This window comes from Panicum virgatum, chromosome 9K (assembly GCF_016808335.1).
Source record: "Panicum virgatum strain AP13 chromosome 9K, P.virgatum_v5, whole genome shotgun sequence".
In the NCBI taxonomy this organism is placed as follows: Eukaryota; Viridiplantae; Streptophyta; class Magnoliopsida; order Poales; family Poaceae; genus Panicum; species Panicum virgatum.
The window spans coordinates 59,290,515-59,309,383 of NC_053144.1; the positions used below are offsets into that span (position 1 = coordinate 59,290,515).

General features: G+C 46.6%; 2 protein-coding genes across 4 annotated transcripts; one reads left to right on the top strand and one right to left on the bottom strand.

The window, feature by feature from the left end:
- The first annotated feature begins 572 nt into the window (after nucleotides 1–572).
- On the top strand, nucleotides 573–2,664 carry LOC120652831 (dof zinc finger protein DOF5.1-like). Of its 2 annotated transcripts, none has more exons than XM_039930763.1 (2): nucleotides 573–953; nucleotides 1,174–2,664. In XM_039930763.1, exons 1-2 carry the CDS (start codon nucleotides 900–902, stop codon nucleotides 2,266–2,268), a joined length of 1,149 nt encoding a protein of 382 aa, XP_039786697.1. In that variant the 5' UTR covers nucleotides 573–899; the 3' UTR covers nucleotides 2,269–2,664. The 2 variants fall into 2 exon arrangements, with proteins under 2 accessions (XP_039786697.1, XP_039786698.1); XM_039930764.1 differs by having other exon boundaries at nucleotides 574–953; nucleotides 1,177–2,664.
- Nucleotides 2,665–12,295: 9,631 nt separating this feature from the next.
- Nucleotides 12,296–18,154, bottom strand: LOC120652832 (protein spotted leaf 11-like). 2 transcript variants are annotated; one of them, XM_039930765.1, is made up of 4 exons: nucleotides 17,637–18,154; nucleotides 14,669–14,785; nucleotides 14,129–14,554; nucleotides 12,296–14,022 (listed from the first exon to the last, which is right to left on the bottom strand). In XM_039930765.1, exons 1-4 carry the CDS (start codon nucleotides 18,039–18,041, stop codon nucleotides 12,826–12,828), a joined length of 2,145 nt encoding a protein of 714 aa, XP_039786699.1. In that variant the 5' UTR covers nucleotides 18,042–18,154; the 3' UTR covers nucleotides 12,296–12,825. The 2 variants fall into 2 exon arrangements, with proteins under 2 accessions (XP_039786699.1, XP_039786700.1); XM_039930766.1 differs by lacking the exon at nucleotides 17,637–18,154 and adding an exon at nucleotides 17,259–17,611.
- Nucleotides 18,155–18,869: the final 715 nt, after the last annotated feature.

Consider the following 18,869-nt stretch of genomic DNA (forward strand, 5'->3'; position numbering starts at 1 on the left):
TGACAAAAACATTTATAAAATTGTCACCGTGGAGGAACCCATAGTAAAACATTTTTGCGCAAAAGGATTTTTTTTTCAAAACTCCTGACGATTCCTGCCATGGGAAGCACTTCTGTGTATGGTTATCAATATAACTACATCGATCCTTGCATTAATCAGCAGGATGCGTGCATACATGTATGTAAAACATATATAGGACTATGTTAAAAAGTTAGATGAAAATAATTTCAATACTTAGCAAGCAGCTAGCTAGCTAGAGCAACTTATGGGTAGTGTGTTAGGGTTTCGGAATAGATTAGGGATTCTCCCATATCTATTAGTGAGCACTCAGTGGTTGCCAAGTTGCTAACACGTACAAGTCCAGAACACTTCATGCCTTCTAGCTCCCTCTCCACCAACTAGCTTAGATCTTATTGCTCGATTCCGTTCTCCTGCTTAGCATACTGCTGAATCAGGTCAGTCTTAAGCATGAAGGAAACTTTAATCTCTCTCATTCTGATCAAGTAGGCCCCACACGAGAAAGCAAAGACTAGAAATATGAAAGACACCATACTCATAAAAGGAGAAGATAAATTCATGCTTTTGCCCTTCCTTTCTCTTTCCCTGCTTTCTCTTTCTCTTTCTCTCTCTCCTCCATTCTCTCTCTCATCTCATTGCTGTGTCTTCTCTCCTTCAACTGCCGGATGTGATTCTCCACCACCTCCGAGCTTGCCAGAGGACTCATCCACCTCTTTCTTCCTAGCTCGCCTGCTTCCTTTTCTTTCCAAACACAAATCCGCAGCCAAGAAAGTGCAAATTATAAAGAAAACATCAGAATTCAAAGCAGCCGGAAAGCAAGCTGCTAGAAGAGCGAAAAGAGAGAGAGAAATATATCTCAGCAGCACTAAGTGGCCTCCTCCATGGTGTTCCCTTCAGTACCGGCCTACCTAGATCCACCTAATTGGAATAACCAGGTACTGCATGAGCTTCTCTCTCCATCTCCCTCGGTGTCTAAGGTCATCGATCTAACTCGCCTTGAATCTTTATCCGTCCATACGTGCACTTGTTTCTGCTTCATGGCAAAGGAATTTGGCTCAAAGATATTCTCATCTCGATGGATATTCATAAGACAATTCTCTCTTGCTTTTTTCCTTCTCTTTTGATCTGCTGTAGCATGCTTGTCCATGTGTGTAGCAGCAAGGCCAGCAGCCGAGAGCGAGCGGGGGTGGCGATGCACCAGCACCGCTTCTGCCCGTGGGTCCTCCGGCTCCGGCGGCGGCTCCCGATGCCTCTGGCTTGCCGAGCAGCTCATCGGCGGCCAGTGCCGCCATGGCCGCGCACGCGCGGCCCAACTCGATGGCGGAGCGCGCGCGGCTGGCGCGGATGCCGCAGCCGGAGCCGGCGCTCAAGTGCCCGCGCTGCGACTCCACCAACACCAAGTTCTGCTACTACAACAACTACTCCCTCTCCCAGCCCCGCCACTTCTGCAAGGCGTGCCGCCGCTACTGGACGCGCGGCGGCACCCTCCGCAACGTCCCCGTAGGCGGAGGCTGCCGCCGCAACAAGCGCTCCTCCAAGTCCTCCGCCGGCGGCGGCGGCGGGGCTTCTTCCTCGTCGTCGAAGCCGTCCTCGTCGGCCAGGCAGCTCACAGCTGGTCCGTCGTCTATGCCATCCAGCAGCACGGGCGCCACCGGCGCGATCATCCCACCAGGTCTCGGCTCCTTCTCGCACCACCTGCCGTTCCTGGGCTCGATGCACCAGCCTGGGCCCAACCTAGGGCTAGCCTTCTCCGCCGGCCTGCCACCGCTTGGCTTGCAGCACATGGACACGGTGGATCAGTTCCCGGTGGCAAGCGGCGGCGGTGCCACCATAGGTGCATCGCTGGAGCAGTGGAGAGTGCAGCAGCAACCGCAGCAGCAGTTCCCGTTCTTGACAGGAGGAGGAATACTGGACCTTCCGCCGGCGTCGATGTACCAGCAGCTGGGTTTGGATGCTAACCGAGGAGGCAGCGGTTCAGCTGCAGCGGCGGCGTTTACGTTAGGGCAGACCAGTGCTGCAACGGCTAGGCAGGAAGGATCAATGAAGGTGGAGGAGAGTAACAAAGGACAGGACATGAGCTTATTACAAAGGCAGTACATGGCGGCTCTACGCCACGGATCACTCTGGGATGGAAATGCTGGTAGCAGTGGTGGCGACGGTGCTGGCAATGGCGGTTCTAGTTGGCCGATGAACATTCCTGGATTCAATTCTTCATCGACAGGTGGCGGCAATGGTAGTGGCATGTTGTAGTACTCCTTGTGGCCAATGTCCTAAGCAAGATGGCAATGGCATTGTCCAGAGGCATGCTGGTTAAGTTTAAGCAAATGCTACCTAGGAAGGAGGAACAGGAGATGGTCAACCCACCGGTCTGTTCATCAGCTGTTATTCTTCATCAACGACTGTAGAAGCACTGCTAGCTCATGATGGTCACAGGTACAGTCTAAGTTAAAGTTGCTCTTGGTTAACTCCTTTTCTGTCATTTGGTTTTGAACTCAAAGGTGTGCCTGCATTGTGTCCATAGCGCCACTTTTCTACTTTTCACACTATTGCTCACAGGGATTAATTAATCAAACTTGGTGCATGGGGTATACTATTTGATAAGGTATATATATTTGACACGGAGACGGCGATCAAATTGTTTCATTATTATTTGTGTGATGAATTTTGCATGAAAATAATTATGGTTTGTTGCCAATTTACTTCTTTCAGCATATATATATGTTTGCTTCTATCCGTTGTTGTATTGTGTGTGTATGATAAACAACATTGCACAACTACAGTTCAAGAATGTAGTACGCAATTAATATAGGAGCTGTAAGATCTTAATCACATGCCTCTGGTATTGATTAGAAAAGAGCACAGCAGCTCATTAGTAAATTAGCTTAGTCTTGCACTCATAACATCAGTCAAGTAATTATATATGATGACATCTTAATCACTCTTTGTATGAATATATGACATCGTCATAACATCAGTCAGGTAATTATATATTGTTATTTTCTTTTTGGTTGGTAAATAGGGGAGAATGTCAACGGCTCAACGTTAACACATATTTATAAAACTTTACAAGTTAATTTTTACATCATATACATGACTTTGTGAGGGTGTATGGCTGTGATGCCGTTGCGTTATTGAAACGAATACTAGTTTCATGATCTTTCTTGACAGAATGTGTATCCAAACAAAAAGGGTCCATTTGAACTTAGATTTATATACACGACCTTTCACTTGATTTTATTTCCAATACGAGTGATCATGAAACAATTTAAGAGTGTCTTTATATGCTGGGCAGCTAGATCTTCTTACTTTCCATGAATATTTGTCTAGAAAAGCACCAATGCTAGTATGATCTAGATAATTAACTGGGTGCTACGTACAGAACTAGCTATCTGAATCATTGCTGCAAAGGCGATTTTATGTTAGTAGATTTTTCAGCACAAAGGCACTCTTCACACCAAGGCACCTGCAGCTAACTACTTCCTCAAGTTTAAAAAAGGTGCACCTGCAGTAAACAAATGTTTCACAAACAAACATTTGCCCATATGCCAATAAAAAATCTTGCCAATAAAGGTGGCATATAATAATATAATTGACTTTAAAGAGCCAAATTGTCAGAATTTTTTTCCCACACTGGATCGAGGAAATGAAAAATATACATGGGAAGAATTAATTATCATTCCTTTCTGGATCAGACTCTTGTCCGAGAAATTTCTTTTGCTATGCCTTTGTTTGATCATCACTGTCTTAAGCTTGGGCATGGTCCCTTGAATATTTGTGAAAGCCCCATCCTTTTGTGCCCTTTATATGCTCTCCTGTCTATTTGGTTCATCAAGAGTCACATGTGCAGAAATTTTATTTGAGGGAATATAGGTGGACTAATTAACGATTCAGATGAACAATAACGTTTTCATATTGGTATTTTATCAAAACCTGGAATTTAGTTTATCCTAAAATTTCCTAGGGAAATAAATCATCCTGTTTCTTCAAAATACGCGGCAATTGTATTGAAGTCTCTTGCTTAATTTGAGATGATAAAATAATTTGGTGGCGCAGTCATCTAGCTAGACTTTCATTGGCGCGAGGCACCCTGAGAAAATTATTCAGAATACGAGAACATACTAAATACCTGCACGTAGACACTAATCTAGACGTACGTACGCCGGGGTCATGGCCTCGTGAGGTAGATAAATTGAAGGTATAGTACAGTGTTATCCCGCTTTCAAATCAGGTACGTAATTAAAGCTAGCCGCGCTGCGGCATGTGTTCCTCTGTGCATGTGTGCATGCAAGCTTTTTACCAGGTTAGCAGTATTGTCAGTGTACAACTTGATGTAACCCCTTGTCTGGTCACTACTGGCCTGTGCGGTAACATGATTGCATTATGATTGGAAACGATTCGTTTTCCTCATTGGAGCTCGATGATGATGATCATGGAGCTATGCGCATAGCAACGCATACTTAAGTAAACAAAGTGCGTGCTGATTAAGTAGTGCTCTATGACATAGTATATGTGCTTATTTTTTTCGTCATTAGATCTATGCGTCGATGCCATCGTAGCAGTGGCTACCTATATATATGCATGTACACTGCTAAAGCACTTTCGCAAGTTCCCAAGCAAATAATCGAAATGGCAACGCTAGCTGGGGGGGGGGGGGGGGGGGGGGGGGGGGGGGATTAATCGCGATCACTTGTCAGTTGTCACACATCGTTCACCGAACAATACTCTTTATTTAGCTTTAGAATCCGGTCTATCTACTTCAGGACGAGCACGAGCAGCAGACGCCCCGTTTCTGGGATGCACAGCTTCGTTCTGAATTCTTACCGTCTTCTCTCGTCTCATCAGCCCAACTGCAATGTTGCAAAAGATAATGAATGCGTACGGTCCATGGATAGGATCGGGTGCTCACCTGAATCCCTGTCTGCTCTTTAGAGCACAGGGTACTATCCCAGCGAAAGCTCAGTGGCGTGTGTATGTGTGTGGCTAGCAGATGATTGGGCCATAGAATTGTATAGCAGACTAGTAGCTTAGCAAGTGATGTGGCTGGTCTCTGAACCTTTCAGTAGGCTAGGCCGGCAGCCGGGTAGCTTTGAGAAAGAACAGGCGCCTTTTGACCTACCTGCGCACCGTGTTTCGTCGATCCCGTCCATTCATGTCTGCAAGCCGATCGATCGATCGGCCTGCGCAAACAACTAATACCACTGGCGCATGTGTCCTTGTCTCCTTTAACCGCGTCAGGCCGCCCCTGCCTGCACTCCACTACTGCTGCACATATTTCCATCGGTCTTTCGATCGCCACTGGCCTACATGTTGTGCTATGCATCTAGCTAGAAGAGAATATTGATACATCTCTCTTTTGCCGTGTGTCTTTTTTGCCATGTGTTTTTGCTAGTGGCACACGGCAAATACCGCTGTTGCCATTTGTCTAGCTTTTGCCGTATGTTTATTGTGCCACACTCGGCAAGAGAATGTTTTATCGTGTGCTGAGAAAATACACACGGCAATTTGTGGGGCACACGGCAAACACGCCGTTTCCGGTAGTGCGATCAGTGATGAAGAGCTTAGAAACTTTGATGTCGATCAAAGACGTGTAAAGTTTACCTTCGTCCGGTAATTTTATGGCGGCTTCTTGTTGGAAAAAAAAACAAACTATTTTTGGTTTTGGATAGATACATGGTTGTTGCAGAAGATATATATGTACTGTATAGCTACCTGAAGTACATATACATGTAAACTACACGGAGGGCGCTACCAATAACGTGAGGCGTACGTCTGTTTCGGAAAAAAAAAATAGCGTGACGCCTATAATTTACCCCTTGCTTGCTCTTGCCTTTTCTCCATTCGAATGCATGGCGCGCGAGGTAGCACGCCGCAAGATCTCCATGCATGGCCACGAACTGTTGGTCTCTGATGCTCTCACGAAGGGAACACGCGTGCGGTAAGCAGCGAAGATACTTCGCTATCACAGCTTCGGCGAAGGCAAAAAGCCTGCACGCACGCGCGCGCCCGCCATGCGGACACAGGGCTCGGCATGCAGCGACCCCTGGACCAGATGCAAACATTTTCACTCGAATTCGATTTCAAAATTGAATAACTAATGTAGATTTTAGGCAAAGCTCGCATGCAGTTTAATTATGATTTGTACATGAGTCCAGCATGCATGCATGCAGATCTCCTTTTCGTCCCCCATTCTTTCTTCCCTTTAATTTATGCCTCTGAACACCTGCCGGCCCGGCCCCACGCAGTTCTCTGTTTAGTGTTATATCACCTGCGCCCATGATATAGTGTCAGAAAAGTTCAATTTAATAACCCAGTATATGATTAAAGATCATATGTAAATGCTGCATTGCTGCTGCATCAGCTAGTAATTAACATTGCTGTCAGCAGCTGGATTCCACAGCTGAAGATCAAGTGCCCCCCCCCCCCCGTACCAAAGTTGATCAAGACATTGTGATTTATTTACAAGAGAGCCATATGATGAGTAGATAATTTAATCATTCTTAGGTGACCAATAGTGTTCTTCTTAATTAGCACTGTGGTCTCACAGTGACTACACACCAGCAAGGTATGTATGGAGGAAAATGTTTAGTGGATGACTACTGTACTGCTATAGCAAAGTACATTGCACTTTGTACGACCTAATTATCTTTTACATAGAAAAATATCGCCCGCTCAATAATAGCATGGATTGATTTCAGTAGACAGTTGTATTATTTGTTATATAATGCAAACCTCAAAACTGCAGTTGCATCGGATATGCAACTGATTAATTATTATAGCTTAGCCCACAATAGTGTTCTCTCTTCTCTTGAACAACGAGGGAATTTTGCTCTAAAATTTTTCTATTTTAGAAATATCATGCAGATATGAGGATTTTCGATAAAATTAGAGTTGAACAAAATTTATCATAAATTAGATTGAAGGAAGAACAATTTCTGCTCTAGAAAAAGTAACATAAAATAAATAGCATCCAGTATCGTTAACATGATTCCACCACGCTGATAATCTGCTAGCTGGCACAATAATTTATAATATGCTCGAGCTCGCACGCATCACTTTCTTCATTTAAAAAATTAAAAAAGTAGCTAGCTAGATTCTTTTTTGGCTCCTAGCTAGCTAGATTCTTGACATGAAAGAGACCTTGTTTTTTTTCCTTCTAAATATGATACTTGGACCAAGATAGATCGATACTAAAAGTTTCAGCCATGCAATACAGTCAGCAAATATATGGAACCACACTACAAGACACGCACCATCAAGATGATCTATATTCCACACAGCCAGCAGGGGAGACGGCGACAAATGATAGAAAAGGCATCCATATGGTCCAGGTACGTGGCTCTGGTTGCTTTCGCTCCCTACCTGGTCCTTTACAACTGTGTGATGGGAGAAGAGAACAAGATTAATAACAAAGGACATCGATCATAAACACATGCATGCACTACTAGCAATCAAAAGGCGAGCGGGAAAAAGACAAGCCCAAAGCTACTAGTCGAGTCTCGAGTGTGCTGCGCGCGCAAGCAAGCAAGCAAGCTAGGGCTGATCCTCATCAGTAAATGGATCGGAGGAGCCGAAAGCAAGACTTGAAGAGGACCATAGCTGCTGGCTGGCCATTGGCTTTTGGGGCTGGATGGATTATTATTGCCTGCTTCATCAGGGAATCAGTGGAGGGATTTACTTCAAAAAAAAAAGAATCAGTGGAGGGATAGCCGCTGCCTCTATCGATCCCCAAGCGTACGTACAGCGGCAGAGATGATGAACCTTTCACTGGTACCAAGGCACACGGCTGTGTGTTCCCGGGCCCCCACTCCAGGTCACATCCATGGCCTTGCCCATGCCCATGCCCATGCCCATGCCCATGTGGTTACTGCGCAGCAAAAGAAAGGCTTGCGCAGCAGTGCAGCACACAGTAGTGGTGCCAAACTAGCTAGCTCTGCGACTGCTACCATATATATACGGGCCTAGCTAGTCAGCTTCTCCCGACTAGCTAGCTCGGTCATGAAATCGATCGAAGACCATAGCATATATAGCGCCATACTCCTGCAGCTTAAATTTGAGCTCTGGTATATTATTAAGCACGCATGTGTATAGTAGTATATGAAAATCGTGCATTTAATTAGCCGACAATATTCATCAGATAACATGCATGTTCTCTAAATCACACGTCGTATGACCGGAATTTTCCGTCGGCGGCGGCATGTACGTGTCAAGCATCGAGACCACATCAAGCGTTTTCCGTGCATTCTAAGCTAGCATACGCAAGACAGCTCCATGGCGTGTGTCATCATCAATTAACCTTTCTATGATCGCTGACCGCGGCGGAGTCAGAGAGACTGCCACACACGTTGACGACGCCATTATATATATCCCGTGGAAAAATCGTATGTACGCATGCGTTTTCCATCTCCAACTATTCACTGCGCCGCCGGAGATCTGATCATCAGTTGATCGGCGCACGGCTTGTGTACGTACGCACATCGATCTCTCGCCATGAGAGACCCTTGTTGGCAGCACAACAACAATGTTTACCTGGTGGCAGCACAGGCTTGGGGCACGCCAGCAGCAGGCACCAGGCAGCTAGCAGCCAACAGTCAAACGCAGCGCACGCTCTCGGCGCCGACGGCCGGAGAGATAGATAGTGCGCGCGCAGCAGCCTCATGCTGCGCCCCGTACATGAACAGCGCTGGTAATCCATAAAAACAGCGGCCGCCGGCGCTGAATCTTAAAAAGATGCGCGCCTAGGTATCGGCCCCTCGCTGCTAGCTAGGTTCGGTAGGGCCAGGCGCCCAGCCGGCGGCCGCGTCCGTCCTCGATCGTCTTGGTTGGGTCCTTGTGTCTCTCACCGGCAGCCAATCCACAATGCGCCGTGTAACCCGACCGCCGGCCGGACCGCCCCCCCCCCCCCCCCCCCCCCCCCCCCCGGCCCCGCGCACCATGCATGTACTCCTGCTGCTGCGCGTCAGGGCGAGACGATACGGCCGGGGATCCCGACCCGTCCGTCGCCGCCCCGCCCTGCAGTGCTGCTGCCGTGTCGTCCGGCCGGCACTGCTGGGAGGAGATGAGCCGCCGCGCCGGCACTGCCGTATGCACGCACGCTACTCTTTTTACCTCTGTATGCGCATCACGGCGAGTCGGCGACAGGCGCGCGCCTTGTTTTATTTCCCTTCCCTCCCGCGTGTGTGTGTTCTTTTCAAAATATTTCCCATTACTCCACACTCTCCTGTGATCAATTAATTGATCTTGAGAGCACACGCCTCATCTGTATGAGTGTGTGATTGGCCGGTCAAGGCATGACACGTCGCAAAAAAAAAAGGCATGACACGTCGCATGCCTCCATGACGAGTACTCCTAGCTAGCTAGCGCGTCTAGCTTTTTAGCTTTCCTATCCCTCCGTCCATCGATGGCATCACATGTATCCGGTCTCCCCGCGTATCATCTTCATTTCTCATCGGTGCTATATGCACGCGTGCTTGATCAAGTATACGTACTGTGGTTTCGCGTATCTTATACATGCATGGCGTATATATAGTATATGTATTATATATATGGGAACGTATTAGGTGCAAATCAACCTCTTCGTGTAAACTATGAAAACTCTAATCTGAGTCATTGGATCAACATCCAAGGAGTATGGGAGATTGAGTAATTTTACAATTTTGACCCGCCCTTGGATTGGGTAATCACACTTTTATAAATCCCCCCTCCCACCTCTCTGCGCCCCTCCCTTGGATGTTGAGTTCCATTTGTTGCTCCGATCCTTGATTAGAGCAAGTAAGATCATAATTTCCATGATTGAGCATATAGCACCATATATATAATTAAGCCCATCAGTGGCACATCTAGCTATCATTTTAGCCTTCGCTGCGTTTTAATTTCTCCGTAGCGACCGCCCTAGCTATAGCTCTAGCATTTTAGTCACGCACTAATAACGGCAAGATTATTGTTGCGCCCTTGATAGGCTGATTTGTTGATGACTTGTGACAGAAAGAAGCTAGTCTCCTTCTACTCCTTTCTGTGCCTACATTGATCTCCGAAATCTGAATGAGGAGACTGCTACCTAGCCGCCTAGTCTTGATTTATTTCAGTAGTGTTCAGACCGAAAAACTGAAAAAACAAACTGTATTGCTAATTAAAAAACTTAGGCTTTTCCGATGTTTCCTCAGTTTAATATGTTCAACGGGTATAGTTAATGATGGGTAGCTCGATAACCTTAACCATATCATGTGTGCATGATTATTAGCATTCTTTTACTCCAAGAATGCCAAAGTCTGTCAATGGCTACGTACAATAGTGTGGTAGTAGTTGCAACAGACAATGATGCCAAAACCCGTTATCAGGCGCAAGCATCTTTTTGACCAGTTCGTCTCCGTAACAGATGGCGAATTAATCATCATTTCCTGGGGCCCTGGCGATCGCGATTGATCGTTGGTTGTATCAGCCCCGGCCCCCTGCATCTCCATCATCGTCATCATATCGCACTGAAGGCAAAGATCATAGCCATGAGGTCACCACATGTGCAGACGTCGCGTCGATCTATGAACGGACCCGGCAGTGAGCTTTAAGCCCATTTTTTCTCTTTAGCGTACGTCTGGCTTTTCTTAATTAATATGTCCATGGCCTCTTTAATTCGTCGTTAGGTTGTCACCCGGTGAAATTCAGGTGGCGATGATTAAAGTGGCGATGCGATGAGAGCTGTTTAGGAAGCCGGTGATTTCTTGGTGGGTTGTTGGAGATGAAAGTTAAAACTAGCTACCATATGTAGTGGAGTTGTTTGGACACCTGCATGGAGTATTAAATATGAACAAAATAAAAAACCAATTGCACAGTTCACGTGTAAATAATTGTGAGACGAATCTTTTGAGCCTAATTGCGCCATGATTTGACAATGTGATGCTGCAGTAAACATTTGCTAATGATAGATTAATTATGCTTAATAAATTTGTCTCGCAGTTTACAAGCGGAATCTGTAATTTGTTTTTGTATTATTAGTCTACGTTTAATACTTTAAATATGTGTCCGTATGCTTAAAAAACTTTACAGATAAAGAACTAGACAAGCCAATGTGTTATCTATAATAGGATCCCACACCCTTCAATTATTTCACATGGATGCATTTTGTTTTTAGCGAGCTTGGATACAATTCCATAAATGAATTAAATGGGTAAATTTGTACTAAATGAACTTGAACTGATTGAGTACAAAAGTTGTTATTGCCAAAAAAACATGTTATTTAAAGCGAAATAACAAATTTATTTGTAAGAAAAAATCTAAATTGAACAAGACTTCATCTCCATGCTTCTCTCTTTGTTCCAAAAATTTCGCCAAAAATTCTCAATTAAGTCCTTCATGAGTTGTCTATATGTCGTCTACATATATATGGACAGCACGAAGAAGAGCATTGATTTTTTCAAGGTGCGTCAACACTCTTAACGGGACTCTGAAACGCGGCCATTACCTGCAAGATCAATCCCCAAAATCCAAACATTTTTTTTCTCTCAAAATTACCAGGTCCGTATGACATGCTAGCGTTGGGTAGCACTTTGACCTCACCAGGTCACATCAGGGTCTGACCCTCAACAATAATCTCACTCTCACGCCCGGACCCTGCATAATTGCGCGATGGAGCGTGCAAGGACAAACCAGGCACGTCAAAAACTGAGACCTCCTCTCAGGTATCTCACCACGAGCACGAGCCCGGGCTCAACCAGCGTTGACGACGGGGGAAAGGCGCGGGCACGCGCATGTGCCCCGGCCGGCGGGGGGGCATCGGCGTGCACCTGCACCCCTCCCTGCCTTTCGGCCGCGCTGAGCCCTACCGCCGCGACAGCGCGGCGCAGGCGCGCCCCCGTCCTGTGCTGTCGAGGAGCTACCTGCGGCTATGTTGCAGATCAGCTCGTGATGCATGTCGCGTTTGATGCATCAAAGGGTCAGGTCAGGTGCATCAAAGGGTCCAGGTAGGCAAATAGGATAGACTGCGCGGATGATGGAACTGAACCTGCAGAAACGGACACGCAAATATTCGAGTTCATGTAGGCAAGCTCCAAACTGAAGCGTACCACAGTCCACAGATGTCCAGCCCAAGTACTAGATAAGTATATTCCCTTTCTCTACCTGGGCTGCCAGCACCCAGCAGTATTTCAAATTTTCAATCCAGCCTTCCAGGTTAGAGCAACTGAGGAAACAAGAATAACAGGGCACAAATGATCATGATGCTCAATTGCTTATGATCCCAACACGCCGATTTTTCCTCAGTTCTGTGCACACATGGAGCTATGGGCTATGGCAGTAACAGCAGTGATGGGATAAAAGGAACATAGACAGAAGTTGCACCAGACCAGCTGGGCTATAAAGTACGTACAAACCCAAGATCATTCCACTAGGGCAAGATGTTCGGATGCTCCACGGTATCAAGAATTCAAGATAGAACATGAGTTTGGGATGAACAAACACTCGAACTAAATCTTTACTGCAGCTCTTTGTCAGGCATGTAAACAACCTAGGACGCCAGTGATTAGCTCTGTACTGGGCACCGGGTACAAGTACAACGACACCTCCCTAAAACTCGAGGATACCACATTCAATCACCGGTACACTGTAGGGACAACACACACAGGTTAACAGCTGCCTCAAAACTCACTCGTCAACATGCCAGTGGCCCTAAATCAAGCTGCCCAGACATCCTAGTTTGCAGTGCGCAGCAGAAACCACAAACATCCACAATAGCAATTGCAGGCGATCTTCCACCTGCCAGCTCTGGCCAAAAAACGAGCCACTAACTACCAGAAAAGATGTTGCTGATCAGTCGCCTCATCAATCAGGAATATGTGATGACGTGGGAAGCAGTGATCGCATATCTGCCTGCCCTTGAGCTTGAACAAGGGCCTGAGCCTGTGCCTGCGCCTGCGCCTGTGCCATGGCCTCTGCCTGGGCTTGGGCTTGACTCTGCTGCTTTAGGAACCGATTCATTCGTTCAAGCAGCTGGATTGCTTTCCTCTTTCCTCTGTCTGTGCCACTTTCTGCTAGCTCCTCCAGCAAAGAAACGATACCTTGCTCCTGCGCTTCAGCAAGATGCTGTTGCTGCTGTTCACCATTGCAGAGATGCACCATTACAGCAGCTGCATTTTCTTTGCTCCTTGCAGATCCATTTCTGATAACTCGAACAAGAACAGGTATTGCAGATGCAGCACCAATAGCTGCTTTGCCCTCAGGATGGCCAGAGAGGATTGCCAATATCGCAAGGGCCTCATCTACCATACCACTTTCAGTCTCTGTTAGTAGTTCTAGTAGTATAGGAACCAATCCAGCTCTAACAGCTTTGCCCTTGTTGCCCTGATAAATGCACAGGTTAAATAGTGCTGTTGCTGCATCCTTTTTACCCCGTTGACTTCCATTACTCAATAGCAGTACAAGCGCAGGAATTGCCCCGGAAGCCCCAATAGTCACCTTATTCTCATCAACAATTGAGAGGCTGAACAGTGTGGCAGCTGAATTTTCCCGAGCCTCCATGCTGCCCCTCTTCAATACATGCACAATTCCAGGAACAGCTCCAGATGTGATTATTCTGGCCTTGTTCTCTTCATAGATGGATAGATTCAAGAGAGCAGTAACGACATGTTCCTGGGTGCTAACATCAGTGGTTGATAACAGGCTAACAAGAACAGGAATAGCACCAGCATCTCCAATACAAGCACGATTCTCCGCACTACGCTTGGCAAGCTGACGAAGCATACCAGCAGCACCACGTTGATCTTCAAGGTTTTGGGATGAGAGTTTCTGAAGAAGCTCGAAAACATTGTTATGCTCCGCAGCAGTACATGACACTGGTGCATTACTAAGTTGAGCTGAGCGCTTCGGTGGCTCTATACCATTCGCCTCGCACCATTGAGTTATGAGGCTGCGTAGGACATAATTTGGAGTCAGGGATTTACTCGGAAGCTTCTGCTGTGTTTTCGGACAGGTGTCATGGCCAGCTTCCAGCCACCTCTCTATGCACCCTCGCTCATAAGTCTGCAAAGGCATACACAAGTAATTATAGCGAACTGAAATGCAAAAGGTCTGCATATTTGAATGGAAACAGAAAAAAATTTAACAAGATATTGGGGCAAAGCAAAACCTGCCCAGTGGCGACAATAACTGGGTCTTTCATTAAATCCAGTGATATTGGGCAACGGAAATCATCAGGAATAACAGGACATGTTGAATTGTCCTTTGGGGAAATGTCTGTTGCACTTGCTTGAGCACCCATTTCAGGGTCTTGAGTCTGCACAAAATCCTTGATCCTCTTCAGAAGCATCGACATCTTTTCAACAATTGCACCAGGATCACCGCCACTAGCCATCTCATGCAAGGTAAGAGATTCTTGATTGAGGTCATGTATTGTTACAAGCTGCAATTTCTCAGATAACCTTCGAAGAATATCAGGGTCAACATTAGCACTGCTGCTCGAGTTATAGACAGATATCAGATCATTAAATAGATCATCATCAGATGAATCGGATCGTTCCTTTGCTCTTTTGAACTGAGCATGCACCAATTCAACCTGCATAGCATCACAGATATTATGTTATGCAGGAACGAGGCAAAAAAAAAATTGAGACAGTATTGTAAAAAAAAGCACTAATGAAAAGAGTAACTCTGGAACTTAGGAGTCTACCTGCTCTCTTACTTCATCTGATATGTTAAGCTCATCAAATGAGATACCAGCTAAAGCTTGTTCAAGTCTTGCTGTAATGTCCTGGAAACTCTTCATTATTTTCTCTCTCTCGAGAACCTGCAAATAGGGAGGCATTTAGTCATCTAGTGTGTTATTATTATGTGCTTACTGCCAAAGTGGTCCCTACAGCAAAAGAGAAAATTAAACGCAGAAGGGATATGCATTGTAGTGAACTAATGATAGACATAATATAAGATCTAGTACCAAATCATTCTGATTTACAACAAAGCAGCTTGTATCAACATAGTGCTATGACAGACATTATAAAAAGCAGAAATACCACCTGGTAAACTGGCAATTAATTGCCCAGAAAAAGAAAACGGAGGTATTTCTAAGTTGAGAAACCTGAATCTATGCCTGCTTGCTTCTAGGATATCTAGATACAACCTCCATCATAACATTCTATGGACTAAAATAGTAGATAACTATAGAAATGATCAGCCTAACATTTTCTGCTGTCCCGGAGATCGGTGCTTTTCCTGTTTGGAAAGGAGTCCTATCAGCTGCTCAGGCAGCACGCATGGGGTTTAGCCATTTAGGTGACACGTTGAGAATGGTAAAAAAAAATTGTTTTGGGGAGGACCATTGGTTTGGTAACTCTAGCCTAGCAATTCAGATTTGGCCGTTGTATATGATTGTCAATGAAAAGAGTGTGACCATTGCTGAAGTTTGGGATGGGGAGAATCTAAAACTAAACCTTTAAAAGAATTATCTCCCATACTTTGGTGAGATGTTGGGAAGAGCTGGTTCAGACCGTTGTTAGTATCACTCTCTGAAAAGGAGGATGCTACTATTTGGACTTTGGAACCTTAGCATTAACAACATAACCTCAGTTCAGTCACTTTATTCAGTGATTTTGTATAGAGGGGTCAAGCTATCCTTATTCCTGCTGTCTGGAAGTAGGACGTCCCACCCAGGATCCACATTTTTCTTGGGTTACTTTACAATAACAGAATTCTAACCCATGATAATCTGATCAGATGAAAGTGGAAGATCGATGTCTTTTTTGTCAAGAGCAGGAGTCTGATAATCATCTATTATTTTGAGTGTTGTGTTGGTCAATCTATGTGGAATGTCATCCCCAAGCTATCAAATGTAGATGTCAGTGCTTTAAAGGCGGTAAGGCGAGGCGAGGTGAGCTGGGTACGCCTGGACGCCTAGGCGACAAGGCGGCACTGTAACCCAAGGCAAGCTGGGTCCGCCTGGATGCCTAGGCGTTGCCTGGGCGACGCCTTTAAAACACTGGTTGATGTGTCATGTGTGTGCTGACCGAGTTGGTTGGCCGTTGGTGGATCAGTAACAAGAAAAACTCAGTTTTTAACTTTATGTGTGCTGCAACCATCTGGTGTCCGGTCCTTAACGAAAACACAGAACGGTATGTGTTTTCAGTGGGGAACATGAGGAGGCAGGCGGGTACAACTACCAACCTGCTGAAAAATTGTGCATGCTGCTCAAGATCTGGAAGTAAAGGACCGTTGCATTGGTGTGTTGAAGGTGAAGGGAAGGAACTGCCAAGACTCAAATGGAGAGTACAGCTTCAGAATCGGGAAGCGTCATGTGGGGAACAACTCCCACTGGACTACAGAGTTGCCAGAGCAAGGAACCTGATGGGTGTGCAGGGTGTGGATCGTTGAAGCGGTAGCTGGGATTTGCATGAAAATTGAAAATGATCCTGTGATTCATTCTTCTGTTACTGGTGTGGTTGGTTTAGGGTATTTTCAGCGGGCACGCCTTGAATACGTCAAAACTTAACCTGATTTAAAACATTGCAATACGCTTTATTGCAAAATAAAGCAGGAGGAGACACTTGATATTAAAAAAAATGTGGAGTAAGGGACATGGCAGCAAAGGTAGTACTCCTAGATTCTTCATGATTCACGATACCAGTGACCAATTGGAGCCTTGGAGGTAGGAAGCGAAGAGTTTGGTGGTGAAGGTAGAGAAGACCAAGGTGAGATGAGCTACTAATGTCTCCACTCTTAGATGGCAACAAAACAGTGACAAGTGATGTGGATAGAGCCAGTTAACAAAGTGGTAACATAAAGGAAAGATGACATATTTGGATGGTATTGAATTGTACCATACTCTGTCATTAGTATATACCTAAATAGAGTAATTTACGGTGATGTAAAACTATTTCTTCCTATGCAATCTTCTTACAAGGCCTTATGACTTATAAGCATCCACATCACTGGTACTGCTTGCTTAAAAGTGGCCACTTTCTCCAAAATTACAATTGATACATCTAGCATCCAAATTTTGCATAGCTTCCATACTTCCAACCACACATCCAAATGTTTTCCTTACGTTTCTAGTTGAGAATCTGCATCCAGAATACCAGATTACTCGGTATTTTAGATAATATATATGACCTATTAAGACCGCAGAAGCTCAAACTAGCCAACTTTGGAATACCATGATACTGCTGGTTACAGCAGAGTTAGAAGATGTATTATGTATAATAGCATTCAAACATATGAAGGGTTGGTCAAAGTCTCAAATATCTATATAAACGAAAGAGATAGCAGACCTGCTCAACAACATTAAACAATGTCAATTGTCCTGACCCGGCATTGATTTGACAGCTAGATATTCCAAAACCATAGTCCTACCTTCAACCAGCATTAAGCTTAAGCATAATTCACATGTCGTAATGACCCAAAAGGATGACAGGCAACAAATTAGTACTCAACATAAGAGAAAAGGGATTACTACGGCTTGTGCAATTGGAAGCGCTTAATTCTGCTGTATCAATACACTTGAATTCCATCCAATTCGCCAGGCAAAATTCTCTTAGCTCCACAGCGAAATCATAATTCAACACGAAATTCGGTGAACAGAAGGAACTTAAGCAGCGAAGGACAAGCAAGGCGACAAAGCTCCAAAGCCATAAAGCGAGAAATCCCACCAGGAAGATCTTGCTGCCGCTGCTGCCGAGCCGGAGCAGCTCCCCGGCGCCGTGGAGAGCGTCCCTGAGACGGCGGAGCGCGGCCTCCGACGCCGCAGGCAGCGGCGCGGGCGCCTCCTTGGCCTCCTCCAGCATGGGCACGAGCAGCCGGATCCGCCGCGACAGGTTGCAGAACTGGCGCCTGTACGAGTTCCTGAAGTCCGAGATGGCCGCGATCTCGCCCACCAGCTCGACCAACCGCTCCACCACCTCCCCTTCCTCCTCCGCCGCACCCTCCGCCTTCGCCTCCCTCTCCGCCGCCTCCGAGCTCGAGGGCGGCAGCGGAGCGGCTGCCGCCGCCTCGACCGCGGCGGCAGCGTTGGCGTTCGAGTCGGGTTTCGGGCCAGCCTTCGCTTCCTCGTCCATGGCAGCGCAGCTGGGGCTGAGGCCCGCACCTCGTCCTGCGCGCAGCACGGTGGCCGGAGACCGCGCGTGGTGGCGGAGCGTGGGGAAGGGGATTTGGAGTAGGCGAGCGAGGCTGTGGCTCCTCCCTCGCCTAGTATAGCTTCGCTCTGCCATGCGGGCCAGCCGGCCGGTCCCACCGGTCAGCGTCGTCCCCTCTCTGATATACGAGCCGCTGCCTCCCTCCGCGGCACCGCGGCGCCGGCTCGGCTCGGGTCCAGCTGGTGCGCCTGAGCTGTAGACACCCCGGGAGTGGCAATCCCGAGGAGAAATGAACGGCGCGACCGCCACCGGTGCATGGGGGTGGGTTCAGGAGGCAGTTTCAGCGGAGCTGTACGTGCACTGGACGGGGTAGCTTTCGGGCTGGGACTGTCGCGTTTGGATTGCTTTGTCTTTCTGTTACGGTAAATGACAAGTGGGTTTTCCTTCTTTTATCTGCTAATTTGGAAGGACGGGAACTCATCAAAACCCAAGAGGCAAAGGTGTCGCCGTCGGGACCCGGCTGCTTTGCGAAGACGATACCAGGTTTTTGTGGCTAATATCAAAGCGTTTTCCAACCACGAGCGGCGCGGAACGGTGGAGCCGTTTGTTTGGTGGTGCGTGTGAAGCCGCCGGTGGGGGCCACTAAGGTATGAGAGGTGGGCGCAACGGGCAAGCAAGCAAGGCGAGGTGGAGTTCCCGGTTCCCGCTGCAACGATTACATCGGAGAAAGCTTTAAGCGTTGCTTTTTTTTATGGATGATTTGTCTACGCCCAAAAAGGTAGTGACGTTGGTAAGATGCTGTCTCGTCTC

Excerpts from the sequence above, each read along its gene's own strand:
- LOC120652831 (XM_039930763.1), top strand. The coding sequence starts at position 900 with ATGGTGTTCCCTTCAGTACCGGCCTACCTAGATCCACCTAATTGGAAT. Across the intron at positions 954-1,173 it reads CACCTAATTGGAATAACCAG|CAGCAAGGCCAGCAGCCGAG; the intron begins GTACTGCATGAG and ends CCATGTGTGTAG.
- LOC120652832 (XM_039930765.1), bottom strand. The coding sequence starts at position 18,041 with ATGGACGAGGAAGCGAAGGCTGGCCCGAAACCCGACTCGAACGCCAAC. Across the intron at positions 14,786-17,636 it reads GCGGCAGCAAGATCTTCCTG|GTTCTCGAGAGAGAGAAAAT; the intron begins GTGGGATTTCTC and ends CCCTATTTGCAG. Across the intron at positions 14,023-14,128 it reads TTATTGTCGCCACTGGGCAG|ACTTATGAGCGAGGGTGCAT; the intron begins GTTTTGCTTTGC and ends ATGCCTTTGCAG.